The sequence below is a fragment of the Phyllopteryx taeniolatus genome, chromosome 17 (genome assembly GCF_024500385.1).
Source record: "Phyllopteryx taeniolatus isolate TA_2022b chromosome 17, UOR_Ptae_1.2, whole genome shotgun sequence".
Classification (NCBI taxonomy): Eukaryota; Metazoa; Chordata; class Actinopteri; order Syngnathiformes; family Syngnathidae; genus Phyllopteryx; species Phyllopteryx taeniolatus.
Window position 1 is genome coordinate 4,450,001 of NC_084518.1, and position 26,651 is coordinate 4,476,651.

The 26,651-nt window shown below is 45.1% G+C and overlaps 2 protein-coding genes and 1 long non-coding RNA gene across 16 annotated transcripts in view; 1 reads left to right on the forward strand and 2 right to left on the reverse strand.

Moving 5' to 3' along the window:
- Nucleotides 1–11,785, forward strand: part of auts2a (activator of transcription and developmental regulator AUTS2 a) — a 324,592-nt gene extending 312,807 nt beyond the window's left edge. For 4 of the 14 annotated variants that reach the window (XM_061751395.1, XM_061751397.1, XM_061751404.1 and 1 more), the window contains 11 exons: nucleotides 377–615; nucleotides 1,510–1,554; nucleotides 2,698–2,793; nucleotides 2,877–2,948; nucleotides 4,495–4,524; nucleotides 5,490–5,561; nucleotides 6,491–6,632; nucleotides 7,579–7,659; nucleotides 7,713–7,814; nucleotides 7,932–8,184; nucleotides 9,331–11,785. In XM_061751395.1, the coding sequence (XP_061607379.1) occupies nucleotides 377–615; nucleotides 1,510–1,554; nucleotides 2,698–2,793; nucleotides 2,877–2,948; nucleotides 4,495–4,524; nucleotides 5,490–5,561; nucleotides 6,491–6,632; nucleotides 7,579–7,659; nucleotides 7,713–7,814; nucleotides 7,932–8,184; nucleotides 9,331–10,537 (2,339 nt within the window). In that variant the 3' untranslated portion in view covers nucleotides 10,538–11,785. The remainder of the gene's footprint in view (nucleotides 1–376; nucleotides 616–1,509; nucleotides 1,555–2,697; nucleotides 2,794–2,876; nucleotides 2,949–4,494; nucleotides 4,525–5,489; nucleotides 5,562–6,490; nucleotides 6,633–7,578; nucleotides 7,660–7,712; nucleotides 7,815–7,931; nucleotides 8,185–9,330) is intronic. The other 10 variants (XM_061751400.1, XM_061751406.1, XM_061751402.1 and 7 more) reach the window with 7 other exon arrangements.
- On the reverse strand, nucleotides 6,093–13,694 carry LOC133467020 (uncharacterized). Its single transcript, XR_009785112.1, has 3 exons — nucleotides 12,994–13,694; nucleotides 8,699–8,789; nucleotides 6,093–6,626 (listed from the first exon to the last, which is right to left on the reverse strand). It is a non-coding gene; the product is annotated as an uncharacterized LOC133467020 (long non-coding RNA).
- Nucleotides 13,695–23,758: 10,064 nt separating this feature from the next.
- cxadr (CXADR Ig-like cell adhesion molecule) overlaps nucleotides 23,759–26,651 on the reverse strand; it is a 49,099-nt gene continuing 46,206 nt past the window's right edge. The window contains exon 7 of the mRNA XM_061751563.1: nucleotides 23,759–26,373. Coding sequence (XP_061607547.1) covers nucleotides 26,094–26,373 — 280 coding nt within the window. The 3' untranslated portion in view covers nucleotides 23,759–26,093. The remainder of the gene's footprint in view (nucleotides 26,374–26,651) is intronic.

The window sequence follows — 26,651 nt, forward strand, 5'->3', positions numbered from 1 at the left end:
TCGCATATGCTACCACCACACAAAAAAAAATTTGTTACGGGACCCAAAAAAAAAAGTTATATTAATTGTGTTTTTTTTTTTTATTTTCAAACAATGCATCCATTATCAGACTTTTATTTTTGCCAAACATCGGAATCGGCATTGGCCGCAAAAAAAATCCATATCAGTCGTGCCCTACAAATTAGGGAAAGGCATAATTCTGTCGATTCGTGGAATTGATTGGTGAACCATCACTGATGGTGTAGTGGTACATTTGCCTGCCTTCCTATCCTATTGCTAATTGTTTCAAAACATACAGTACATACTGTATTTGTTTCAGTCCGTAAGAAAACATACAGTACATATTGTATTAGAGCTTTGGTTATGTCTTCTACAGAGCAAGACCTTCTGCGTCAGGAGCTCAACACCCGTTTCTTGGCCTCCCAGAGCGCCGACCGCGGCGCCTCGCTGGGCCCCCCGCCCTACCTGCGCACCGAGTTCCACCAGCACCAGCATCAGCACCAGCATCAGCACCAACACACCCACCAGCACACGCACCAGCACACCTTCACGCCATTCCCCCACGCCATTATGCCCACCCCAGCACCGTCCATGGTGCGTACCCCTGCCAGAAATGTGAGGATAAGTAGAGCACGACCGTGTTGGGTTTGGAAAGCTGAATGGGGATGTAGTAATGTGTTTCACACATGTTGGAGAGTGGCTGGGTGGGCATGGCGCTGAAAGAGTTTTCCCTCTGCGGCTGTGATCGGGAAGATTTTACACAAACTGGCGCGTGTTTAAGCGGCACGTTGTACATACTTGTGGGTTTGTGGCGTCTGTCAATGATGACCATGTGTCTGCCCACGCCACAGGGATGCTTTGTTTCACCCAGAAAGCCATTCCTGTGTTCTTTCTGGCCCACTCTTCCCACGTTTCAATGCTCTTACAGTATTTTCTCAATTGGCAATAACCCGCTTAAAGCATACCCACAGCCAACTTTTAGAACATAATACACTAAACCCATTCTGAATGTGATGACATCACTTGGCGCCGTTAGGGTCTTTTCATCACTGACATAAGCCTTACATTAAGATCCACACTGTTGCTGAGTGGCTAGACCTCAAGCTTTAAAACACACATCCACGGACAATCATTACTGCCTGGCCTAAAGAGGTTCGCTCGGCTCCGATGATACCTCCAAGGCAGCAAGGCTCGGCCTTTGACAGCTAATGAGGCTATAAAAAGCCCTCTTAATAGCTACAGTGTTTAGTCTTGACTGGGGAAATGTTCACCCCGAAGCTCTACCACTAAAAAAGAGAGCAAAGGAGAGGCTGTTTTACAAGGTCTTCACATAATCACTAAAGCGGAGGATGGAAAAAAAAAATGGTCAATTCATTAGCTTGTTCACAGTTTTTCAACAGTTGCATCTCCGTTTTGTACTGAAATAGCAAATAGAAGCCAATCGCTGCATGTGGAGCATTTTGTTGTCTTTAACTGTGGTGCTTAGCTGTGTTTCTTTTTCTCCTCCAGTTTGACAAATACCCAACTAAAGTTGACCCCTTCTACAGACACAGTGTGAGTTTTCCCTCCTGTGTGCAGTTCTGTCATTCAAGCCCCTATGAGCGGGTGCTGTAACTTTGTGCATGAGTTTGCGTGCGTGTGTGTGATATTTCATGCAATCATCACCCTCACCTGCGTCCTAATGGATATTATAAGCATTTCACAAGCGTTTAGCACAAAATGTACTTGTTCCATGCAATTTAGAGAGATACACAGGACAGCCAGGATCAATCATTAGTTACACTCGAACTCCAGAATTAAAATTAAGTCCAATATCACTGTAAAAACTGTAAAAAAAAAAAAAAAAAATTATTCATGAGGTATATCGTTTTGTTAACATAAGATGCTCTTTTACATATGATTGAGTAGTTTGCTTGTTTCTCATAGGTTGGATGTTTTTCTTTCAAAGCTTCAGCTTTTGTTTTGTTTTGTTTTTGTTTTGCAGAATTTCTGTTGTTGCTACTTTTTAAAGTAAAATCTGATTATATTTAATACTATATTAATGTATCCATTTTAACCGTATGTTTATTATTATAGTGGTAGAAGCACACTGCATCACACTGAGGTATTTGTAATATTTTGTGACCGTACCAATCAAAACTGAGAATTTCTATTTTTGGAAAGGGAGAATTTTAGATTGAATTTTAATTTTCTCATTAGATTGTAGCTTGAATGAATATTAAAAATGAGAAAGCCACAGCCGTTCATTTGTAACATTTATTCTGCGAATGATGCATCAGTCGTCGTAAATCAAGCTTTATTTGGGAAAAATAACATGTTGCGCCACCATCGATAAAAGCGAAGCAAGCTTTTAAATTCAAAACAGCTTCTCCACTTTGTCTATGATTGGCAGTTACATTTCTAACGAGCAGACGATCACACGTGCTTCTCTGCAGGATAGTTTATGAGAGCCTTGAACATTTGTTTGCTTGGCTGACATTAGGGTTGCGCACGTTGCATCATTCGACAGCCAGATTTGATATCAAAGAAGCTGGAGTTAGTGAAATCTTAAGGGCGGGACGAAGGCTTCAGCTTTCATGTCTTGTGCTTTTTCTTAAAATAAAGAAAGAAAGAAGCCGATTTACTGCGGAGGTTGACGTTTGCCCGATCTCTTGCATGTTGCTATGTGACGCCTCCTCTCAATCTTTTCATCTTCAGCTCTTTCACTCGTACCCACCGGCGATGTCGGGCCTCCCCCCTGTCATCCCTCCAACTGGGCCCTTCAGCTCGCTCCAGGGTGCATTTCAGCCCAAGGTAACGCCCTCCTTCTCCTCACAAATTTCAAATAAGATCTGATCTTTCATTTTCTTTTGAAATCTTTGTCTTGTCTACTCTAGACCTCTAATCCTCTCGATGTGTCCACAAGACCTGGCGCTGTCCCTCATACATTCTTACAGAAGGATCCAAGGGTGAGGAAATATGACCTTTTCTGCCAAAAACTCACCACACATTGATTTAGGCACACCTGCACATTGAACAATAGTAATATCTGCCGTATTCATTCATTCATTCATTAATTATCCCCTCCTTGAGCCGTCACCTTATGGCGGTGGAGGGGGTCCGTGTGTCCCAATGATCCCAGGAGTTATGTTGTCTGGGGCTTTATGCCCCTGGTAGGCTCGCCCTTGGCAAACAGGTCCTAGGTGAGGGACCAGACAAAGTACGGCTCAAAGACCCCTTACGATGATGAAAAATATTGGATCTCGTTTTCCCTCGCCCTGACGCGGGTCACCGGGCTCCCCCCCCTCTGGAGGTGGGGCTCGAAAGCCTGCACACATGGGGCCCAGCTGGGCACAGCCCGAAAGGGTACTGTGTGTCCCCCTTCCCATGGGCTCACCACATGTGGGAGGGGCCATAGGGGTCGGGTGCAATGTGAGCTGGGCGGTGGCCGAAGGTCGGGAGCTTGGCGATCCGATCCCCGGCTACAGAAGCTGGCTCTAGGGATGTGGAACGTCACCTCTCTGGCAGGAAGGAGCCCGAGCTGGTGTGCGAGGTCGAGAAGTTCCGACTAGATATAGTCGGGCTCGCCTCCACACACTGCTTGGGCTCTGGTACCAGTCCTCTCGAGAGGGGTTGGACTCTGGGTTGCCCACGGTGAAAGGAGGTGTGGGTATACTTATTGCCCCCCCCCAGCTCGGCGCCTGTGCGTTGGGGTTCACCCCGGTGGACGAGTGGGTAGCCTCCCTCTGCCTTCAGGTGGGTGGACGGGTCCTGACTGTTGTTTGTGTGTATGCACCAAACAGCAGTTCAGAGTACCCACCCTTTGTGGAGTCCTTTGTCCGCCCTCTCCCTTAGAGATAGGGTGAGAAGCTCGGTCATCCGGGAGGAGCTCAGAGTATGGGCACTGTTCCTCCACATCGAGAGGAGCCAGATGAGGTGCCTCGGGCATCTGATCAGGATACCTCCTGGACGCCTCCCCGGTGAGGTGTTCCGGGCACGTCCCACCGGGAGGAGACCCGGGGGACGACCTAGGGCACGCCGGAGAGACTACGTCTTTCGGCTGGCCCGGGAACGCCTCGGGATCACGCCGGAAGAGCGGGATGAAGTGGCTGGGGAGAGGGAAGTCTGGGCTTCCCGGTTATAGCTACTGCTCCCGCGACCCGACCTCGGATAAGCGGAAGAAAATGGATGGATGGATAATTAATTATCTTCAGTTTTTGTCAGGAAGGTTTGAATCTCACCTCTTGACTGCATTTTATTCAATCTTGCGTGGTGCTGGTGTACGTAATGTTGTGGCCGGTCATTGCATGTGTGCATAACGTGGCACATATTATAATTGTTTACAGTATGTGTGTAGACATTGACAGCACTGACTTCCAGCTACTAAATTCCACTGGTTTTGTATTTCGTTAATTTGACAGGGGCATTGTGTTGTTTCATTAGTTTCTGTGCAAGGTATTGATTCCAAGTAAACTCTCTCCACCTGTTTACCCCTCTTCTGCCTCCTCCATGTAGCTAGCGGATCCGTTTCGGCCCATTCTCAGGGTGAGTAATAAGTGCTTCATCTTGCTTTTGAGTGGATTGTGTCATTAAAAATATATGGAATTATTTTATCCCAGAGCATTCAGGTCAGCGCATGCAACACTCCAGCTCCAAAAACGAACGTTTGATCATTTTGAGGGGATTACAGGTGCAACTAAATTGCACTGTGGTCATGCTTGCTAGTTTTACTTAAAGTAAACGTACTTAAGGGGCAGCTCGGTGGACAACTGGTTAGCACATCTGCCTCACAGTTCTGAGGACCGGAGTTCAAATCCAGCCTGGCCTGTGTGGAGTTTGCATGTTCTCCCCGTGCCTGCGTGGGTTTTCTCCAGGTACTCCGGTTCCTTCCCACATCCCAAAAACATGCATGGTAGGTTAATTGACGACTAAAAAAATTGCCCATAGGTGTGATTGTGACTGCGAATGGTTGTTTGTCTATATGTGCCCTGCGATTGGCTGGCGACCAGTTCAGGGTGTACCCCGCCTCCCGCCCAAAGTCGGCTGGGATAGGCTCCAGCACACCCGCGACCCTAGAGAGGAGAAGCGGTGTGGAAAATGGATGGATGGAAAAGTAAAGCAAGTTATCACTCAGTTTATTTGAATATGTTGTAGGCGTGTTTCACTATTGGATAAAACTAAAAGGGGGCATATTTCCCCACATAACAAATATTTGTCAGCAACTGTCTACTGTCTGCGGTGTAGAAACCAAAGTCACATCGCTGGTGCATAATAACTCTAAATCAAACAGTACTTTTAGACCTGAAAACACGGCTTTAGTTGCTGGTTTAAGGTTACAGTATAGTTTTCTGCAGCTAATATTTATAAGATATTCAGGACAAAATCTATGCACTGCAACCGTCTGTGGACAAATACAAATATTTCTTATTTTATTATAATGACATATTATAATTAATTAAGACGCATCTTTCAGTGTAAGATCTTTGTATGTTTCTGTCTGATGCCTTTAGAAGCCAGGAAAGTGGTGTGCCATGCACGTCCATACTGCCTGGCAGATATACCACCATCAACAAAAAGTCAAGGTGAGGATTCATTGGACTTTCCTTTCACAATTGTGCTGAATCCAGTGGAAACATTTACAGTCTTCTATATGCTGGTTTTTAGATATTGACTTATTGCATAGATAGATCCATGAGCGTTTCAACGCTACACATTTACAGTAAATGCAGGCAATAAATGTTTTAAATTTAGTGTCACACAATAATAATCTACTAAACTCAAAGCACCTGCACAGGTTTCCCCAGGTGTCATTATATTGCTTCAGTTTGGTTCAATTGTGTCAGTTGGGTTCAATATGGGGAAGACCTGCAGACTTAAAAACTGGCTAGACGACCATCATTGATACCCTCCATGGGATGGGTAAGCCACAAACGTTCATAGCTAAGGAGGCGGGCTGTTCACAGAGGGCTGCGTCCAAGCATGGCAATTGAAAGTCTCGTGGCAGGAGAAGATGCACCAGCAAAAGAGATGACTGTGGCCTTCAGCGGATTATCAGAGTGGAATGAGGCGGAAGTCACAGCTTCAAAAAACACCACATTCAGACGCATCCGGGAGATGGGCTACAACTGTCGGGTTCCTCGGGTCAAGCCGCTTCTGAGCCTGAGCCGACTTAGGAAGCGTCTCAACTGGGCCATGGAGAAGAAGGACTGGACTGTTGGCCAGTGGTCCATGGTCCTCTTTTCCGATGAAAGTAAAGTGTGCCTTTCATTTGGGAATCAAGGTCCAAGGGTTTGGAGGAAGCTGAGTGAAGAACAGAACCCAAGCTGCTTGAGTTCCAGTATGAAATATCCACCCTCTGTCATGATTTCATGATTTTTTTTTCTGATTTTTTTGATATAGCTCTTAGAAGTTAAAAAAATAGTGCGTCTCACTGATTGTTTATAAAATCATTTCTATTATACATTGAGGGGTTTTACATGTGTTCTTCCGTTTTGGCTTTGGTGTCTTCCAGCAGCAGATGCAGGTCGACCCTCACAAGTTAGATTTTGGCCTCAAGCCCGAGTTCCTTAGTCGACCTCTGGGCCCGAGCCTCTTCGGTGCCATCCATCACCCCGGTGACCTGGCGCGGCCTGCCACACTCTTCTCTGCTGCAGGTGAGATATTAGTTAGCGTCAAGTGGACATCGAGTATCGGCAAGATCTTCAACTTTATTTTCAAAAGATAAAATAAAGGAAAAAAAACTAAAAAATTAAACAATGAAATGGTTACATGCTTTAAGATTCAGTTGGTTTCCCTGAAGGAAAAAAAACAGTTTGACAAGACGTAAAATTTGATGAGTGGAACCACCATCTGATTTTTATCCGAATGTTAAATGTTACGTGACATTATTTGGCGGGGGGGAAAATGTTGAGACTTCACAATTCAATCTGTAATTAAGTCATAAAACAGTAATACCCATTAGCCTTAGCTATAGAAGCAAATGCGGCATGGTGTTGATTTATTTATTTTTTTTTGCTGGAAACGGTACACACTGAAAAGTGAAGTAAAGCTGAAGACATCTGGTTTACATAATCACACAACACGAGAGACTTGAAGCTTCTTTCTCAAAGGATGCCAAGAATTTCAAACATTTTTCCCGTCGGCGTCTCCAACTGACAAAACTGTAGGTGGGCACGCTGTCTCGAAACAAACCACGTTTGGCGTTTCATAAAGGGCCGTTTTGGATCGTTATGGTGCTTTTCAAAGTATGGCTCAGTGAGCCTTCCCTCAGAGAACATAAAAAAAGTCCTGGGTGCGCACTGTGTATAGCACTGCCTTGGGTAATACAATCGCATATTATTTATATATTAGCTACACTTGTGAACAAACTGATTACCTGGACATGATGGGTTTTATATGACAATGTCACATTCACAGAGACGCACATTTGTCCAGTCAAAAAAGTGTTTTGTTTGAAGTATGAACACAAAGAATTCATACCAGTGTGAACACACCCTAAGATCCATACATTATTTTTGGGAGAAATGAAGTTAAGTCTTGAATATATATATATAATAAAAAATAAAATTTAAAAAAAAACTTCTTTCTTTCCCTCCTGAGGTCCAACACACCCATCAGCAAGTCCCTTCGGCCATCCAGCCCACCACCCCGGAAATTTCCTCACCCCAGCACCTCACTTAGGTAGGTCATGTAAAATGACAGAATGTGCAAATGATGTCACAGTCAAGCTCCAGTGTTTACTCTCTTTTCAGAACCTTTCAGTAGACCGCCCTCCTTCGGCGGCCTGGGAGCGCTCAGTTCGTCAGCGTTCGGTGGACTGGGAAATCCAGCACTAAGTGAGTTTTAGCCTCATGAATGTGCATTTCCCAAAAGTTTATTTTAAAAGAAACATAGCCGGGCAACAGTTGAGATACGCATTTAACTTGTGTCCTGCTCTGCTTTTCCGTGTGTTGAATCCCTGGCAGCGGCCAACTCGATGTTCGGCCACAAAGATGGCCCCAACTCGCAGCAGCACTTCGGCGGCAGTGCCAACAGCAACCACCAAGAGCCCTGGAACCGCCTGCACCGCACCCCGCCCTCCTTCCCCACACCCCCGCCTTGGCTGAAACCTGGAGACTCCGAGAGGAGCGCCTCGGTCAGCTCACACGAGAGAGACAGGGATTCCGACAAACGGGACTCGATTAGCAGTAAAGATGACAAAGACAGGTGAATTTAATGTTTGTCTGGATTTTTGTTTTTCACTCATATGAACCGAGATTTACAATCAGTAGACTGCAGACCTAAGACAAGGCAGTTGGGAATGAAGAGTATTTGTCCCACCACCACATTTTTGGGATCATGCACTCTGACAAGAACAAGACATAAGATGGCAATGAATGGTTTTTATACTGAAGCCACAACGAACAAAAGTGAGTAAGTGCTGTAGGTCCGTTTGTTGTGTATTAGACGGCATCATCGAATTGACAGGACATTCAAAGACATGAGGACCGACGGACTCTTCCATCTCTGAGTATGATAAATCCATGTTTCTGCTGTAGCTTGTCCAGTAAAGTAAAGCCAACGAAAACCAAATTCTCAACATTATAACTGATATTTTGAGAGATACCCCATACATGACGAGGAAAAAATCGGCAAGTGTGTGCTTACTTCTCTCATAGTATTTGGTGTAGCCAAGCGGCCAACACAACACATCAGAAACATCATAAAATGATATCTTTACCGTCACTCGTGGGTCTCCTCCAGGACTGTAGTACCAGGACTGACCTACAATATGAGATGCAGCATGGGGCCACTGCCATGGAGCACCTAGACTGCCGGAAAATACACAGAAGAAGGTAGTCGTAGTAGTAGAAGAAGAAATCATAGAAGAATCTAGGCTAACTGTTGGCTTAAACTCTTTTCCATGCACCCAGACTGCCAGAAAATAGTAGTAGTAGTAGTAGAAGAAGCTAGGCTAACTGTTTAATTGAACTTTTCTTTTCACTTTTACTGTGGTGAACTCCCAACACAACGAGTATTGTACTTGTATTTTGCGTCCGAAACAGTGCGAGCTTCAAGTCACTTCCTGATTGGCTATCGTTCCATTTCGGGTCGCAGTAGCACTGTACGTGGCTTGGCCAAACTCGCTCTTCTCACATGACAGGGTAATCGGTCAGGATAATCTTTCGGCCGATTGGAGTTTCAATTGGAAAGGTGGAAAAATCCTCAATTCCAACCCGATAATCAGTATCACATGTGTGCCCTGCTGAGGAAAGAAACCACAAACAAAACAACAGCGCTTGCATCGGTGCTTGGGGGAGGTTATCACGTCTATGTTCTCGTAATAGTGAGAAATGTGTTCTTTCTTTCTAGGGACTCTGTGGAGAAACGTCACTCGAGCCACCCCTCCCCGGTCCCAGTGAACCCCATTGGTCTTCTTGGTCACAGTCGTCCTCCAGAGCACCACAGGAACCACCTGCCTCCTTCCTCTGGAGACCCTCAGAGAGACAAGGAGAACAAGGCCAAAGACAGAGAAAGGGAACACCAAGAATCTTGGAAAGATAGCAGCACAGACGACCACAAGCTCAAAGACAACCAGCACAACGATAAGGACACGCCCGCTATCCATGAGGGGAGAGCATCAGAGGACAAAGCGTCCAACAGGGGCGCAGCCTCGCCCTACATCAGACAGACCAGCCTCGAACGTCCCAATGGTGGCCTGAGCAGGGAGCTTGTGGAGAAGAAGGGAGAGCTGCCATTTGAGCACAAGAAGAACAGTGAGGTGAAAGTGAAAGAAGAACGAAAGGAAGACCCAGATGGAGTGGCCGAGAAAACGAGCGAGCACCCGTTGGCGTCCTCCACGCCAAACCTCCACCCTCCCGCCTCAATTCCTATGCCCATGGGCATGGCAGGAGTTCATCCAATCAACAACATCAGCAGTCTTGAGAGAACTCGTGTGGTGGCACCCTTCATGGGTATCAGCCCAATCCCTGGCGCTGAACGCTTCCCCTACCCTGCCTTCCATTGGGACCCTATGAGGGACCCTTACAGGGGATTGGACATTCACAGACGGGACCCTCTGGCTAGGGATCTGTTGCTCAGGAACGATCCTCTTCACCGGCTGACGGCTCCGCGCCTTTACGAGACAGAGCGTTCGTACAGGGAGCGTGAGCCTCACGACTTCCATCGTGACCACATGCATCCTCTCGCCTTGGAGCAGAGGAGGGAGCATGAGCGCGCTCACTTGGAGGAACGCGAGCGCCTCCTCAGGGAGGACTATGAGCACGGGCGCATTCACCCCGCCATGCACCACCCGGCCCTTGACGGACATCTACCCCACCACGCCCAGGGCCTCATGGCCCCAGGACTGCCGGGCATGCACTACTCCAGGGTCAGCCCCTCGGCAGCCGCCGCCCATCAGAACAGCATTCTGAATAAAACTCCGCCCACCGCCTCTCTTAGCGCCCCGCCCCCACTCATCCCCACACTCGGCGCGAGGCCAGGCTCGCCCAGACGGACTGCTCCCCTGGCCACCGATATCAGAGACAGACCTCCTCACAAGGACATTGAGGCACGGTGAGCGGAGCTGAGAGCTCACAGTAAACTCCCACCCAGCACTTAGCTTTGGGCAAAGCAAGACTGTAACATAGCTGTGAATAACTTTTGTGGGCGGACACATGCCCACGCAAGGAATTGATTTTGTCAGTCATGGCGGAAACTAACGTCGGAATTTTCAGACCTTTTATCCCTGTGTTGCTCCAGCTTGTGCGTGTGTGTCCAGTTCTTTTATTGTATATTAAAATGGAGTGAGAGTTTGGAATGTACAGGTACTTCAGCACTGACAGACAGCAAAGTGTGTAGATAAATATGTACAGTCACTGCGCTCGCTTTGTATGGATCATGGTACAAATATGCAAAGGGTGATTTGAAAGCTTTACTTTGGACAAATGTACATTAAAAAGTATTTAGGCAGTGAATCAGAATGTGCTTTTTGCTCAATTTTTTTTTTTTTTTTTTTTTTTTTTTTTTTTTTTTTTTTAAATTGGCGCAGCTGATAAGCATTGTACCAGAGACCCGTGTTCTACTATGCAACAAGTCTGGCCTCCCTCCGTCACCACTACTCTTCAACAATGGAGAACAAAAACGCTGTATTCTCTCCACAACTATACAAACATCTTGCTCAATGTAGACAGACAACAAGCTTTAAATTATCCGCAACTGATGTTTGTTTTGAGAATCACATGGGGCAAAGCCGAGAGACAATATTGTAGTTGAAGAACTTTCTGTATGGAAGAAGCGGCAGTGCAAATGTGAAGACCACCTATAATCCACTCGACTGCCTTCGCTTTCGTTGTGGGGAGAATGCATCATTGTAAACACAAAGGCAGCAAAATTTGCTCCATAGAAGGCGTGTAAAGTACATGTTTTGGAAGTAGATTCTGTTGGTGTATTCAAAGTGCTTTCATGACTTGTGGTACCTACAAAATCAAAAGACAAAAAAGCCAACTATGGACATTTTATTTGTAACAAGCAGAGATCTATTTTAGTAGTCCACCGAAGGTTTAGTTGTGCGCTTCAAATTCGGTGAACATTTCGTGCAGTGTTATTTTACTTCGACATAAGTTAGTAGCTACGTATTGCAAAAGATTGTTAAATGAGATTTTTTTTTTTTTTTTTTGCTGTTAACATGTACAGGTGAAAAAAAAAGTCTTTGTAGATCATGTACAAAATTGTCAAAAAAATTAAGCGACTGAATCTTCAGCATGCTCCTCATTTAAACGTGTTATGTAAATTGTGCCATGTTATTAAAAAATGTGTACTGAATGTGTCTTTGGAATGTTAGTCGAGTATTTCTTCAAAAATATACTTCCCATAATCGGTGTTGTACCTGACCGAGTTCAACGAATGAAAGTTGGTCAACTAGTTCATATTTTGGGTGAACGTGAACTGAACTTATTTCATTTCTGCCCGATGAACGTTGTTGAGAACGCGCTCATTCTGGCGTCTGTGAACGTTTTTTTGGAGCAAAACATTTTCATCCAAGCGGGACTTCCGGGACAAAACCAGTCTGAATATATTACATACGAGCCTTCATACGTCGGGCGATAATTTGTATTTGGCAACCGATTTAGTGCGCCGCCATTCATGTTTCCACGGGCGAGGTGTGTTCAGGGACACCCTGTAAATGGGAAAGAATGTGTTCTTTTCTACATAATTTCAAAAAGAAAATCATTTATTACTCGAGTAGTTCCGCAATAGGACAATAGACGTGACGGTTAACACGACGGAAACATTCAAAAACAGCACTTCACACATTAAAAGCTTTCACGTGGTCAATCCTCATATTGTGATTGTGGTTTCATCGTTGGAAAAAAAAAATAATCTGCATTGATTCTTCCATTATTATCCCGAGAAACCTTATTATGCTTTTCTGGTTGATATTAAAAACTGCACTCATACTGAACATCAGTATGTGCTGTATTTAAAAGTGCTATCAAAACAGTAGGCAGTAGTTTCGACTTTTGACCACTGGGGGGTGACAGCGTGTCGCAAATACAATACTAGCAATAGGCGTACTTGAGCAAGATGAGTATCTGCATTACCCAGCTATCTAGCTATCAAACTGGACACCTTATGCTACACACGGCAGAAAGCGGGAAAATGCATCATATTTGAGAAGTCAAATGTATTAGAATACTGAATACGTCATCGGGGTTGGAAGAGTTTCATCATATTCAATGGATTATTGGCGAAAAACTACAGGTAAAGCTGCATGGTCATAAATCAACATGTTGTTAAAGGTCCCATATGTTGGCTATTTAGTCCTTATAGAGTGGTTCTCTAACATGGACTTAGTGTAAAAATGTCAATTTCATTTAAAAACAAAAACAAAACAAAAAACCTTGGTTTTGTCATACTAGTGTGCAGAAAAGGTCCCTCTGACAGCTACTTCTGTTGGACCCAGTTTTATATCCGGTTTGTCCATATTTGGCCTTTCCTCTGATTGGTTGCCTTACATGACCTTGAAGTGATTACCTGTTTGATGGTGTCAATCCATCCATTTTCTGTTCCCCTTCTCCTCACGAGGTCACGGGCGTGCCGGAGCCTATCCCAGCTATCTTCGGGCTGGAGGAGGGGTACATCCGAACTGGTCGCCAGGCAATCGCAGGGCACATGCAAACAAACAACCATTCGCTCTCACATTCACACTAAGGGCAATTAAGAGCCCCTCGGCTTTTCTAGCACACGTGCACAAATGTAACGGGTGAGGAAAATACTGTAACTTGTTTTAAACTCAACAAAGCCAATAACTCACTGAGCAAAGAAACGGAAAAAGAATCATGCAAATGTAACTATCAACTGATTTTCCTCAAAGTCATACAGTTCCTGATATTTTCAGTAGGATTTAGGAGACGAGAAAAACAACAGAGGAGTTTTGCTCCTCGAGTGCCCTTCACGCCTGCCAGAGGAGGGATTCAATTATTCTACACACAAACTACAAATTACTCGTCAAATGAACATTTTATGGCTGAAGACGCATTTGAAGTGTTTCTCAATCCTGCAAATAGCTAAAGTCACCTACAAAATTAGACGTGTCATTTAAACTAATATCAATGCCAGTTTAAGGTGGTTATTATAGACACCTACTTAAGGTATTCGAATATGTGCATTATGATTTATATATATATATATATATATATATATATATATATATATGTGTGTGTGTGTGTGTGTGTGTGTGAGAGAGAGACCTTTAAAATGTTGCTAAAATATCATTATGCAAGCTTACAATATGACAACAATAATAATCAGAATAATAAAATGAATGCGGTTATTCCGGTTTACACTGTCACTTGCGTTTTGTGCTACAGAGATGCGTTGTACTGCAAACAACATTAGAGGGTTTTGTCTTAAAGACACTTTTAAACACTTTCACAATGGTGGGCTGGGGTGACTCTATGACAACCCCAATTCCAAATAAAGTTGGGACGTTGTGTTAAACATAAATACAAACAGAATACAAGGATTTGCAAATCATGTTCAACCTATATTTAATTGAATACACTACAAAGACATATTTCATGTTCAAACTGATAAACGTTATTGTTTTTAAAAATAACAATAACAAATAATCATTAACTTAGAATTTGATGGCTGCAACACGTTCCAAAAAAGCCGGGACAGGGTCATGTTTCCCACTGTGTTACATCACCTTTTCTTTGAACAACGTTCGATAAACGTTTGGGAACTGAGGACACGAATTGTTGAAGCTTTGTAGGTGAATTTTTTTCCCATTCTTGCTCGATGTACAGCTTGAGCTGTTCAACAGTCCGGGGTCTCCGTTGTCATATTTTACGCTTCATAATGCGCCACACATTTTCAATGGGAGACAGATCTGGACTACAGGCAGGCCAGTCTAGTACCCGCACTCTTTTACTACAAAGCCACGTTGTTGTAACGCGTGCAGAATGTGGTTTGGCATTGTCTTGCTGAAATAAGCAGGAGCGTCCATGAAAAAGACGTTGCTTGGATGGCAGCATATGTTTCTCCAAAACCTGTATGTACCTTTCAGCATTAATGGTGCCTTCACAGATGTGTAAGTTACCCATGCCATTGGCACTAACACAGCCCCATACCATCACAGATGCTGGCTTTAGAACTTGGCGTCCATAACAGTCCGGATGATTCTTTTCCTCTTTGGCCCGGAGGACACGACGTCTGCAATTTCCAAAAACAATTTTAAATGCGGACTCATCGGACCACAGAACACTTTTCCACTGTGCATCGGTCCATCTTAGATGAGCTCGGGCCCAGAGAAGCCGGCGGCGTTTCTGGGTGTTGTTGATAAATGGCTTTTGCTTTGCATAGTAGAGTTTCAAGTTGCACTTACGGATGTAGCGCCGAACTGTATTTATTGACATTGGTTTTCTGAAGTGTTCCTGAGCCCGTGCGGTGATATCCTTTACACATTGATGCTGTCTGAAGGATCGAAGGTCACAGGCATTCAATGTTGCAGCCATAAGATTCTAAGTTAATGATTATTTGCTAAAAACTATCAAGTTGATCATTTTGAACATTAAATATCTTGTTCTTGTAGTGGATTCAATTAAATATAGGTTGAACATGATTTGCAAATCATTGTATTCTGTTTTTATTTATGTTTAACACAACGTCCCAACTTCATTGGAATTGGGGTTGTATTATCGAAGCTGCTGGCGAAAAGAATACAACCGACTGGATTTCAGTGAGAACATATGCAGTTCAGAGGTGTCAGCTGGCAATAAGTTCAGCCTATACGTAGTGCGTAGTTTTGTATTTGTTAAAAAAAACAACGACATATAGGTCAAATGAATGAAACAAGAGAATTGAATGCTAATGGAAGGAAATGATAATGTTCTGAGTTCCCGGGTTATGGGATAGAGAGGAGGCCGTGCGCATGCTGTACACATCTGCGGATTGTTTCAATCCTGGTTTACATTGGTTGGTCAGGTACACTGCATGCCCAGCTGCATTCTGTGGCCCCAAAATCAATCAGTGGAGTCCAGAACAATCAATAGGTGACCCCCATTGATGATTTGGGGGGACGCTTAAGTAAGACTTCAAGATGTGGGACAACTTTGCTTGATTAATATAAGCACTTTTTTCTCATATTGCAAAATGTGTACTGTTCAGCAATTAAGGCCAGATACGAGCTATTGCTAACTGTCGGCTGGTGACCGAGTGCAGGGACGGTCCCTTAAGTCTTGATAGGCTCCATTACAGAAAACGGATGGATAGACTTTCGCCGTTGGTCTAATCTAAATAGAATTTTCAAGTGTCAGCCTTAACTGCGTTAGTTTTGGTTTTTTTTGTATATTTGTCCTCATATATAAGAGTCTATTCTATTTTTCTAGATACTGTCCTTCACTGCTGCTCTTGTTGTAGTTATCATTTCAAACACCGGGTGGCGTAAGTGCACGATGGAGGCGAGTTAGCGGGAGAGGGTGTCAGTGGATATTCCAGCAGGTAGGCCTGTCATGTCACCTGACCTGAGGACAACCAGTCTGACGGGTTAGCTCGCTGTGACCAATCAGTGCAATGCTCGCTATTGACAGAACAACACACATGCGGTCCGACTGGAAGAACGGCGTGATGTGGAGCGGACTCTCCTTGTTCTTGGGCCGGAGCTCAAAGGGAGGAAACAAAGGCTTGGTTTCTCGCTGGCCCCATCGACCGTGCAGCCTCACATGTATTTGCTTTGACACGCTAGACGTCATCGGTCTACGCTGCCTGCAGCACATGATATGAGCAAACAAGAACATGTCATGCTTGGGAGGCATTGTAAACAAAACTTGCATCATGCATCACGAAAGGAATCCTTAGATAAATATGCATAGTTTACCACCTTCATAGTTAGTATGCATCAGCAACACACTGCCTCTTAGTTTGGGGGGGGGGGGGGGGGGGGAAAGCAATTATGAACGAATGCCTGCAGTACAACCCCCCCCCAACAATAAGGCTAATCACATCCAAACAAATATGCTCTTAAAACACTTTCAAGTTGGATATAAATGAGCAGTAAAATTGCCCTGAAACTCATCTACACACACACACAAGCGCTTCTGGTTCCCCTATAGCAGGATTACGCTCGGGCCTCTCAAGCCGAGTTCATCGCTAGTTGAATAGTTGAGAAACATCTAAGAGGCGGAGGGTTGGGGGAGGGGCTCGATTCTGGGAAAGGATGAGATGAAATAACACATTCCAAATCCCCTGCTGAAGCCAAACAACTGCACACCACGTAGGAAACAATTTATTACAATCACAGCACCGAGTGGACGAGAATAAGATGCATTCCATCACAAATCATAGCCGAGGAGAAGTTAAGCGGCCGATAAGCCTTTATCTGTTGGCCGTCAGCACAGTGGAAACAGACTGTGAGCTCGACACTTTCTTCCAGAGTGAGAATTCCCAGAATCGTTTTTGATCCTCCCACGCGAATGCCGGTGTAACGTATTTCGCGCAACGTCTGGGAGGCTGCAACGGCGCGTGTCTTTGCACGCTAAAAGATTTCGCTGCCGATGAATGAAGTGGAAATGAAAACGCGGGGAAATATGCAGATGGTCTCCTCCTCGCTCCCACTTGAATGTCAACACCTTGGTTGGAGTGTGGCTGAGATTTGGGTTTCTTCATCTATGGAAGAACTTCTGTGATCATGCAAATCACAACCTCTTTTCTAGTTCATCCCAAAGGTGTTTGATGGACTTTTAAAGTCAGGGCCCGTTCCTCTAAAAAATAAAATAAAATAAACTCACCCAAGTTTGCCTTTATAGCCTTTGCTTTTTTCATGAAGGCTATTTCTCGAAGAGGTGCGTCTCTAACTTTTGTCCATGAAGCGTTCAATTCAAGGCCGTCTCCATCCAAGTTTTTGATTAATTTGTATGAATGATAAAGTATACAGTATTCCTCTTTGGCATGAACAAAACTCACCTTTTTAAAGGAGTAGAACAGACACATTCATTTAAACTTTTAACTGATGAAATGTTTTTAACAAAGCAAGAAAACACACTGCGGTATATTTCACGTTGTACAACTAATGCTACACATTTAAGGTTCAAACGCATTACATGACGTCCAACCCAGCGGCACGGCAGACTCGCGGTTAGCATGTCCGCCTTACCATAAACAGCTTGACTAAAAGTAGAGCTATCGCTATTGTAGTCTACTATTAAGATCGGTCGATGAGCTCTTACCAAATATTGGTATAAAAAACACTTCTAGAGCACAAAAAAACCGTCGTAAACCGAGAACCTCCTGCATAGTGCGCGCGTGCGGTGTTCCGGGATGTCCTGAAACAAAAACCCGCACCCTGAAACTACGTACCGGCACGTGTGCACCTGAGGAAGAATAACACGGGCGTGTCCGCCGTGTTGGCAAGAATGAAAAGGGGGACGTTCTCACAAAGCTGCGACCTTCAGAGGCACGCGCATGCACAGCTGCAATGTGATAGGAGTCAGCGGATGATAATTGGATTCACTGTTTATCACAGTTGATGACTGTAACCTTTTCACTCGGCGTGTCTCTTCAGATATGCTGTTTTACGACGACTTGTTGTTCTCCTCCTGCGAAACGAGGTATTAAACGTGCAGCGGGCTGCCCCAGATATTATCCGACAATGAGATGCAGCTTAATCCTACAGGTTTTTGCTCTCGTTGCTTTCGAGCCATCCGCACGGTTTCGTTGGAATGACCTTCACCGAGCCTCATTAGTTCCGAGTTTCAGCTCAAACAGAGCAGACAAATGAGCTGTAATTACTGCAGCGGCACTTTTCTTTGGGGGGGGGGGGGCTTTTTTTCTGCCCTCACAACTAGCCAGCCCACTCACGTGGATCCGGCCGTTATGAGAATGAGCTCGTGTGTACCAAGTCGACATTCGGTGTGCGAGTTCTGACCTTCTCAAACAGCTCCTGAGACAGAAGCGACTGGGGGAGCGAACGCAGTGTTAACAGCGTCTGCGAGAAATACAGAGAGCTCAGCTCTTATTTTGTGTGGCCGTTGCTCTTTTTATGTTTCAACTTGCCGAGTGAACAGTTCCGGTCCGGGGGTTCGAATCCGGGCTTTGGCCTTCCTGCTTAAAGTTGCGCTACATAATACATTTTATGGCATTGTTCGTTGAACAATAAAAGCTTTCACAAATTCTTCATGAATAGAAGTCGTCGTAGTTCGTGCAGCCAAGCTCATCTTGACATTGCTGTCGTCTCAACACAAACGCGTTCGCCGGCCACAACATTGCATCAGCACACTATGACGAGATCAAATACAAGAGGTGTGTCACGACATCATGCTGACAGGCGTTTATAAAATTGTGATTACCTTATTTAGCCGCAGTAGCGGGCCCACGTATCAGAAACCGCTGTCATTATGATTTAGTGCAGTTCTACACCACTGCACACGACAGCTGCACTAATAAACACATTGTTCAAATGTATTTTGGAGAACGTCAATCAAAACTGAGCATTATTTTCTTTGAGGGAATTTGTTTTTCTTCATAAGAAGAGGCTGACGTCTCACGGCGCCATCCCAAATTTCAGCCGTATGACGGATACGAGAGATTGTTGCTTACATGGAAGTCACAGCACAACAACAAGAGATGAAACTAATTCCCCCCCCCCCCAAAAAAAAGGCAAACAACGAACATGGAAAAAGATAACCAAAGTAACACTTGAATAAAACTAAAACAAAACTGGTAACTAAGACGTGGCACAGACAGACAACGACACCTGACCAATGACGAACCGACAAGAACTGAAAGAAACCAGCAACGAGGAACACCCGGAGGGAGCCGATTGGTAGACGAGAACAGGTGGACAATAACTCAATGAGCACACAAGACACGAAAAACACCGAAAACAAAACATAGACCATGAAACTAAAGCTCTTGCACAATGTTTCCTAAATCAAACTGTGTTGGATCTGATCAAAGGTGACGGCAGGCGGCTGCTTTCACTGCTATTGTTCGAACATTAGCGTTCTTGAAGAATTGTCATGGCAGCGTTCCACCGCTTACGGTAATGCCAGCGTAATTTGAACAGCCATTATTTGTAGTGCACTATAATTTATAACACCTCCCGTTATCCAATCTGTGCGTCGTAACCTTTATGAATATTATCTCCAGGACCCTCTCTGCGGCACAGTCTGACAAAGGTAATTGGAATCGATATTGTGTCCTGTGTGAGTTCTATTACCCTGTTGAGTACAAACTGCTACCCAAGGAAATTGCCTTTTCTGGAGTAAATATAGAGCAGCCCCTACAGCCCTTTGGAGAGCCTGGATGTCTTTTAGTACCTGTAATGTTAAGCGAGGAGAGGAGCTTTCACTTCTGTGAAGGCGGCCTAGGCCAGGCTACGTGTCCAGAATGGAGAAGAGACACTAATTGCTTAGCTAGGAATAGCCTAAGGTCGTGTGTGTAATGTGTGTGCGTCTCCGTGTGACCGTGTTGGAGTAGGATTGCCCGATCCTGTTAAATCACCACCCTGACCTACGCCCTCGCTGTGGCCACTCAGAGTGATTCTATTGCACACGGATGCACACGGCCAGTGCTAATACATACTGTATGAACGCGGGCGTGCTCACGCACACGCGCACGCCATGTATCACTGACATCGCTGTGGTAATAAGATAAGATGACCCCAATCATCAGAGGGAGCGAAAAAGCGAAACTGGACCCCATTCCTTAGCCAAGGTTACGTTTGATCGCCGGCCTCCGTTGTGCGAGTTGGACACTTCTGATGAGACGGCATCGAGGCCGACTGCCTGGAATGGAGTCGTGCCCGAGCGCAGATTACGAGCGCAAATCACGTTGCGCAAAACAACGCCGCTCGACTCCACTGTGGAACCTCCGTCTGGCTGAAGCGCGCGCGTTACAATGTCTCTACTTGAATCCGCGTAGATAACCAGAACGATAAGAGAAAAGGTGCCCGGTTGAGCGCAACACTGCATGTGCCGTAATGTTCTGTCCTCCTGATTGGACACAAGCAGCAACACGATTGCCAGAACAACCTTAACAGCAGAACATGGACGATGACGCTGGCACCTCGCCTGCCGTCATTTCATGTCTGTGGATGTCAATCTTTTGAATGGCTCGTAGAGAGCATTCCAGAAAGCGTCAGGATACTTTCGAGTGGTGGGAAAGTCATTAACTAGCGCTGACCTCAACTCCACACGGGAAGGTCCAAGCCCAGATTTGAACCCTCAACCTCAAAACTATATGTATTATTACATTGAGGTTTTTAACGTGGTCAGCACAATTATGAAGCGTAAGCAACATCCATTTTCGATTCCGCTTGCCCGTTTTTGTGTCACGCCCTGGACTGGTCGCCAGTCAATCGCAGTATCAGCCATTGTAATTTGTTTCACTATAAACTGAGTCAGTGGTTGTAACGGAGGCCCCCCAAACGCTACATAAATGGAATGCATTATTGTTATTATTACTATTATAAGTTCCAGAAAGAGAGAAAAGCTTCGGCTTAGTCGCTGCTCAGAGGCTGCTCTGTGTGACCGAGCATACGACAGCGTCCAAGCCATCGCATGTTCGCCGCACTATTTTCTCCTTCTACCTCTGCCGATTTGCCCTGACATGACACGAGCGTCTCACGGGTCTCTTTCACACACGCACGCACACACACGATGTACCCGCCAGTGAATGAAATGTCACATCCACTGATGAGCATCACCTCACTGATCCATGAAATTCACCAGACTAAGTCGTCCCCGCCCCCGGAGTCAGCGGGGGATCTCGAAATAACGGGATGCGCTTGGGCTGAGTCGAATCTCAGCATGCTGCTCCACACTTCTCCCTGGAGCACAGAGGGGAAGGTCATTCATCAAAAGTCACATATTAGTAATCGCAGAGTGTGTGTGTTTTCTTTTTTTGGGGGGGGGCGAGGGCGATAGAGTTGCCAACTTTGACACGGCAGGCAAAGAGGTCCGCCCTTAACACCTAACTCGATATCGATCGATCGATCGATCGGGTGGAGGTGGTAGAGGTAAGAAGCTTGTTAACAGCTCGTCGTGCTCTCCAACCGAGAGTTGAGGACGAGCGACAAATGAGAGAGCAGCAGCAAGCCTCACGAGGGAAGCGAGGATGATTAGATCACTTTTGGACTCGCTCGCTCCAGAATTACCCATGCAGGTTGTTTGAGGTAACATACGGTTGAGCGCCACGAGCGCTCGCACGGTGACACAACGCTATTCCCATTGCCGTTAAAGTTCAGACTGTCAGCTTTGATTTGACGTTTTTCTCAGGCTGCTACAGGCAACTACTCGATACACCCCCCATTCCCTCACATTTCATTATCATCACGGAAACTCCAATGAGAATTAGACACTCAATGCAAGAGTTTTTTAATAGTTTACTATGCCGTTCGCCTGTCGCCGACTGCGGTTCGGCACCAGTTTGAGCTTTATGGGCCCCGCACTGCTCCTCCAATGTGTCGTACAATTTACGCTGCCCATGGCAAATTGATCAAAACGGGATCTGTTCTCAACAAATCATGCATTGGAAGACCTAATACTTGCACCACCACTAATGAAAACACCGAACATCCAGAGCCGGCGAAGGTCTTTCCGGAACAGTGCGACGACCGTAAAGCTTCTCAAACTTCTCCGGAGGTCGACGTCACACACGCTTTTTTTCCCTTCATTTGATTAAGAAACATTCATAACGTGCAAGCATTTACTATTAATACGAGACGATTAGAGGTGCAAAAATGGCTATGACATACCAGACACTGACCCAGTGTGCTATACCATTTCTGTAAAAATTTAAGTCCCAGAATAATCTGTCTCAGAGTGCGAAGAGAGCGGAAGCAAAATGTTAATGCACTGCTGTGCCACTGGATCCGATGAAGCTCAATCTTCATGCATATGCATATTCCACGATCCCTACCCAGAATTCCCCCCGCAACCCCTCTCCAAACCTGACTGAGGTTTCTAAAAATGGCAAAAGGCTTAACGCCCCGTGACAGCCGACGTCACGCCGGAGGAGAGCGACTTTGACGAGACCTGTGCTTTTAGAGGCCTCTTTTGTTCGCGCGAGAGGGAATCACACTTTACAAGATAAATCATCCCGCGAGCAGGCGGCTTAATCTGTGTACAACCGGATGAGGTTGCCAAGGAAACCCTCCTGGAGAACCACCGTTTTCATCCCCTTCTTCTGCCACAGTCGTCTCCTTGATCTGCGCAAACAATTAATTCCTTCCACAGGCAAAACTGAGTGAGGTAAACACAAATCCCAGGTGCATTGAAAAACACTAAGCGAAGGGGGACATGAGGTGGCGAATAAAAAAAAAGGGACACAGATGGATACGAGGCTGCAGGACTCATTCAATTACAGAACAGCATTTGGTTTGTCAATCTAAATGTGTACACGTGCCGCTGCATACACCGCTAACGTCTTCTTAATGGATGTTGGGAACACGCGGCCATCAAAATACCATTCCAACCCAACATATCCGTTTGCGGGACAGTGCTGTGTAGCTTAGCCAACCTGACACACAACTGCCGGGGAGCCATTCAACTCCACGAGTGACTTCGGCGAGCCGCAGATCAATGCTCCAGGGCCCTATCCATTACTCACATCCAATTATACCAAAAGATGTCCACTTTGCACTGCTACTAAGTGCTTTCATCTCTTTATTGACAACCTGTCAACGGCACGCACCCGCTGGAGCTATTGGCTAATAATATGCTATCGATCCAAATGACCGGCATGCTGTTAAGAGTGCTACGAGAGCATCGGGGCTCACAAAAGTGAGACTTAACACGCGCATAAACGATTCCACACTTTAATGAGGCATATCGTACAATTCGGAATCTTTAATGAGATGCTTAATTTAGCGTGGCTTTGATTAGTGCTGGCCGGCAATAACAATAATTAGCCAGTGCATTAATTAACCGAGCAAATACGCTGTAATTGGAAAAAAAAGTAAAGCCAACAGCAAAAACAATCAGCCAGCCTTCCACTCCAGCAGGTGACTGACAAAGAATCAATAATAGACATATTGAGTGGCTGGCTTGACGGTGGTGGTTGGCAAACAGAATCTATAGTGTATTTACGCGGAAGCTGAGTGGGGACCGTTAAAAGAAGCCTGTCCCGCCATTGATGAATTAGTCATTCAGTACCTCACCTAGCGTCTGGAAGTGGAATTCACTCAGCCGTTAGAATGAACCTGTGGAAGGCCGACACACGGGCAAGCACGTGTCTTGAGAAATTAAGCACACAGATGCTGCCGGTTCTGCGTGCAAACATTCAACAAAGCTCTTCGGGGTTTTTTTTTTTTTTTTTGCGTGTGTCTGGAGGACTTTATTTATTAAAAAAATACAGCACAAAAATACACACAAAAATGGATAATTGTTTTTCATACAGAGTGCGAAACTCAAACGGAGATCTTCATACAATATGAGTACGCCGATTACAAAAACCCTACAGTTAATATTGTTAATATTAGTTGTCATGAAAGCGTAGGGAGAGTAACATGACTACCCACTAAGACCTCCATAGTTTGTCAGCAGCTGAAACTAGAATCCTACATGGCGCCACAATCAGACTGCAAAATCCCCTCACAATACACTCGCGCACATTTGCACTATATCGATTCGTCAAGCATTGGGAGCAATTGGGATTAGACAAATACTTTGCAAAATACAGTCATAACGGGGGGGGGGGGGGGGGGGGGGGGTTGGGGGACTTAAAAAAAATACAATAAAAACACATTTGGGAAAGTAAAAATGAGAAACCTGTTTAATGTTGTATGCACGGAGTGGACATTAGAAATGCTACACTTGAGCAGCATGAGCGGTGGAGAGAATATTATATTGTGGACCACAGCGGCCGTTGAGGACGATGCTAGTACACGTAAGTGACCACAGTGGTGTGGATGTGCTACAACTGGGACAACAAGGCACAACAGAAGCCGGCTGTCAGGGCTGTGCAAAGCAGAAGGTTCTTAAAAGAAGGAACACAATAAGGCTCTGGAGCAGAAAGTAAACTATTTGCCCTCTTAAGCATTCCAACTTTCCTACCAGAACGGCCACTTATATTCATCTGGCATTCATATATATTGTTGCATGTGGGCTTAAACCAAAGTGGATACAAATCCTGCTGTAATCTTACCACGGGTTTTCCTCTCTTAGTGTGAGCGTTCCGAGGGTGCGCATGCTTCATTAAAATAGCTCAATTCACGCTACAGAAGCCATGACTGGTTACATATTGAGCGTGGCGAGAAGGTTAATCAAGACCCTCGCTCTTTGGAGTGCAACTGCGCATAAGGAGGATTACACAGATTGGGGGGCTGCTACTGCAACAAATGAAGACGGGTCTGTTAATACACACGGCCTGTGTGTGTGTGTGTGTCTGTGCTGCTGGCCAGAGGGGTTAGGGTCCTTTGGTCATCAAACACATTCAAAGCTAATTGCTCAGTGAACCTCGTTGTCCAGCTGCCCCCTTCTCTGAAGGTTCTGGAGGAGGTAAATGTGTGTGTGCTTGTGTTGGGGGGCCTGAAAACAGTATTGTTTTTTAAGCTTGTTCAAGACGCAGTAATCCAACCAATCACAGAGTAAGGACGCTTGAACCCCCACTCACCGAGAGCCAATTGCGACCCTTCCCTTTTCAGATCGGCCATTTAAAAAAAACCACAAAAAAAACATAGTAACCTAGAACGGAGTGGGATCCTTTGTATTCGTGTTTGTAATTTTCCAAAGCTCATAGTATCTCATTTATTCTTCATTTTAATTGAAAGTTAGCCGGAAGCTAGTAAAGACTCTTTTGCTAAAAAAAATTAAATAAAAAAATAAAGTCACAAAATTATGAAGGCAGTAAAACAAAAAAAAATAGGCTATACATTTTACAAATTCAGACATACATACTGTACATACAACAGTTAATCCCAAAATTATTCACACCCAAGAACATGTTATCTTTTGGCTGGAAATTACACAAAAATGAGCCAAAAGCCTGCAAGTTGCGGTAGAGATATTAAACATTTTCATTTCCGTTGTTGTATAAAATTGATCTTTTATATTTTGTCAAATCCTTGTCATTTACAGCCAGAAGATCCCATTCTCCAAATAAATTTGGCCAGGGTATGAATCCTGTCGGGCTGAACTGTTCATTTATCCACACAGACACACGTTCGATATGCACACACACGCACTCATAATGATGCGCAGACGCTCCGGATCTGTTCTGAACATACAGTATGTTTAAATCAAGGGACAACTACATTACGGGGGTGGGGGGGGGGGGGGTGGGGGGGGGGAATAAAAATAAAATTAAAAAATCCATCATCACACAATACATTTCTATATTGACCACTGTGCTACAGTTCATGTTTCAGCGAGAAAGTCCAGGAAGTAAAATTCATAAATGTTTCTAAATTGTGATTGATTCAAAAAAGTCTATGTGCTCTGGTGTGATTTCAGTAAAATTCAATTCTCTTCTCAGCACCACAGCAGTCAGGTCTTCATTGGAGGAGCAAGTTCTCATTTGTATGCAAGAGCAAGTCAGGCAAGCTCCAGCTTCATCTTCAGTGGTTTTTGACCCGCTCCCTTCATCTCTTCCCTCCCCTTTGTTGTACAGTCCCTTCGCAAGAGGAGGCCACGTTAAACGATTGAGCCGTCCCTGTTCTGGGCAGGGATCATGACGGGGATGGCCCCCATGCGACTGAGGTTGGGCCCCGCCATCCTGGGAGCGGTCGGCGGGGGCAAAGGCGTGTGGCTCGGGGGTCTGTCTTCTTCCGACGAGGGAATCTTGTCGTACTGGGGCTTGAGGGCGTACTCGTGCAGGTTGGAAGGTGACATGGAGCCCAGAGAGGAGCGCTGGCTGCCCACGGTGAAACTGCGCGCTGTTGAAACGCGACTCTTGGGAGGTGGCACGTCCTCTCTGAGGGGGAACAATTTAGCAGAGCATTGAAAACAATGAAACAAGTCGACAAACAATTTGTCTAATCGGAGAAAATGACAATGTGATATAAAGCAGCGGTGAGGTTTTGTTCTTTTGTTACGAGGCATTTAATGTTTAAGTGACAGATTTAACACATGTATTAATATAAATGTACATACATTTTAACTAGTGAACCCTGCGTATTCTCAGTTCGGCATTATCGAACATCTTTTTGATGATTTTATTTCATTTTTTGTGAAGAACACACTGTGTGACGA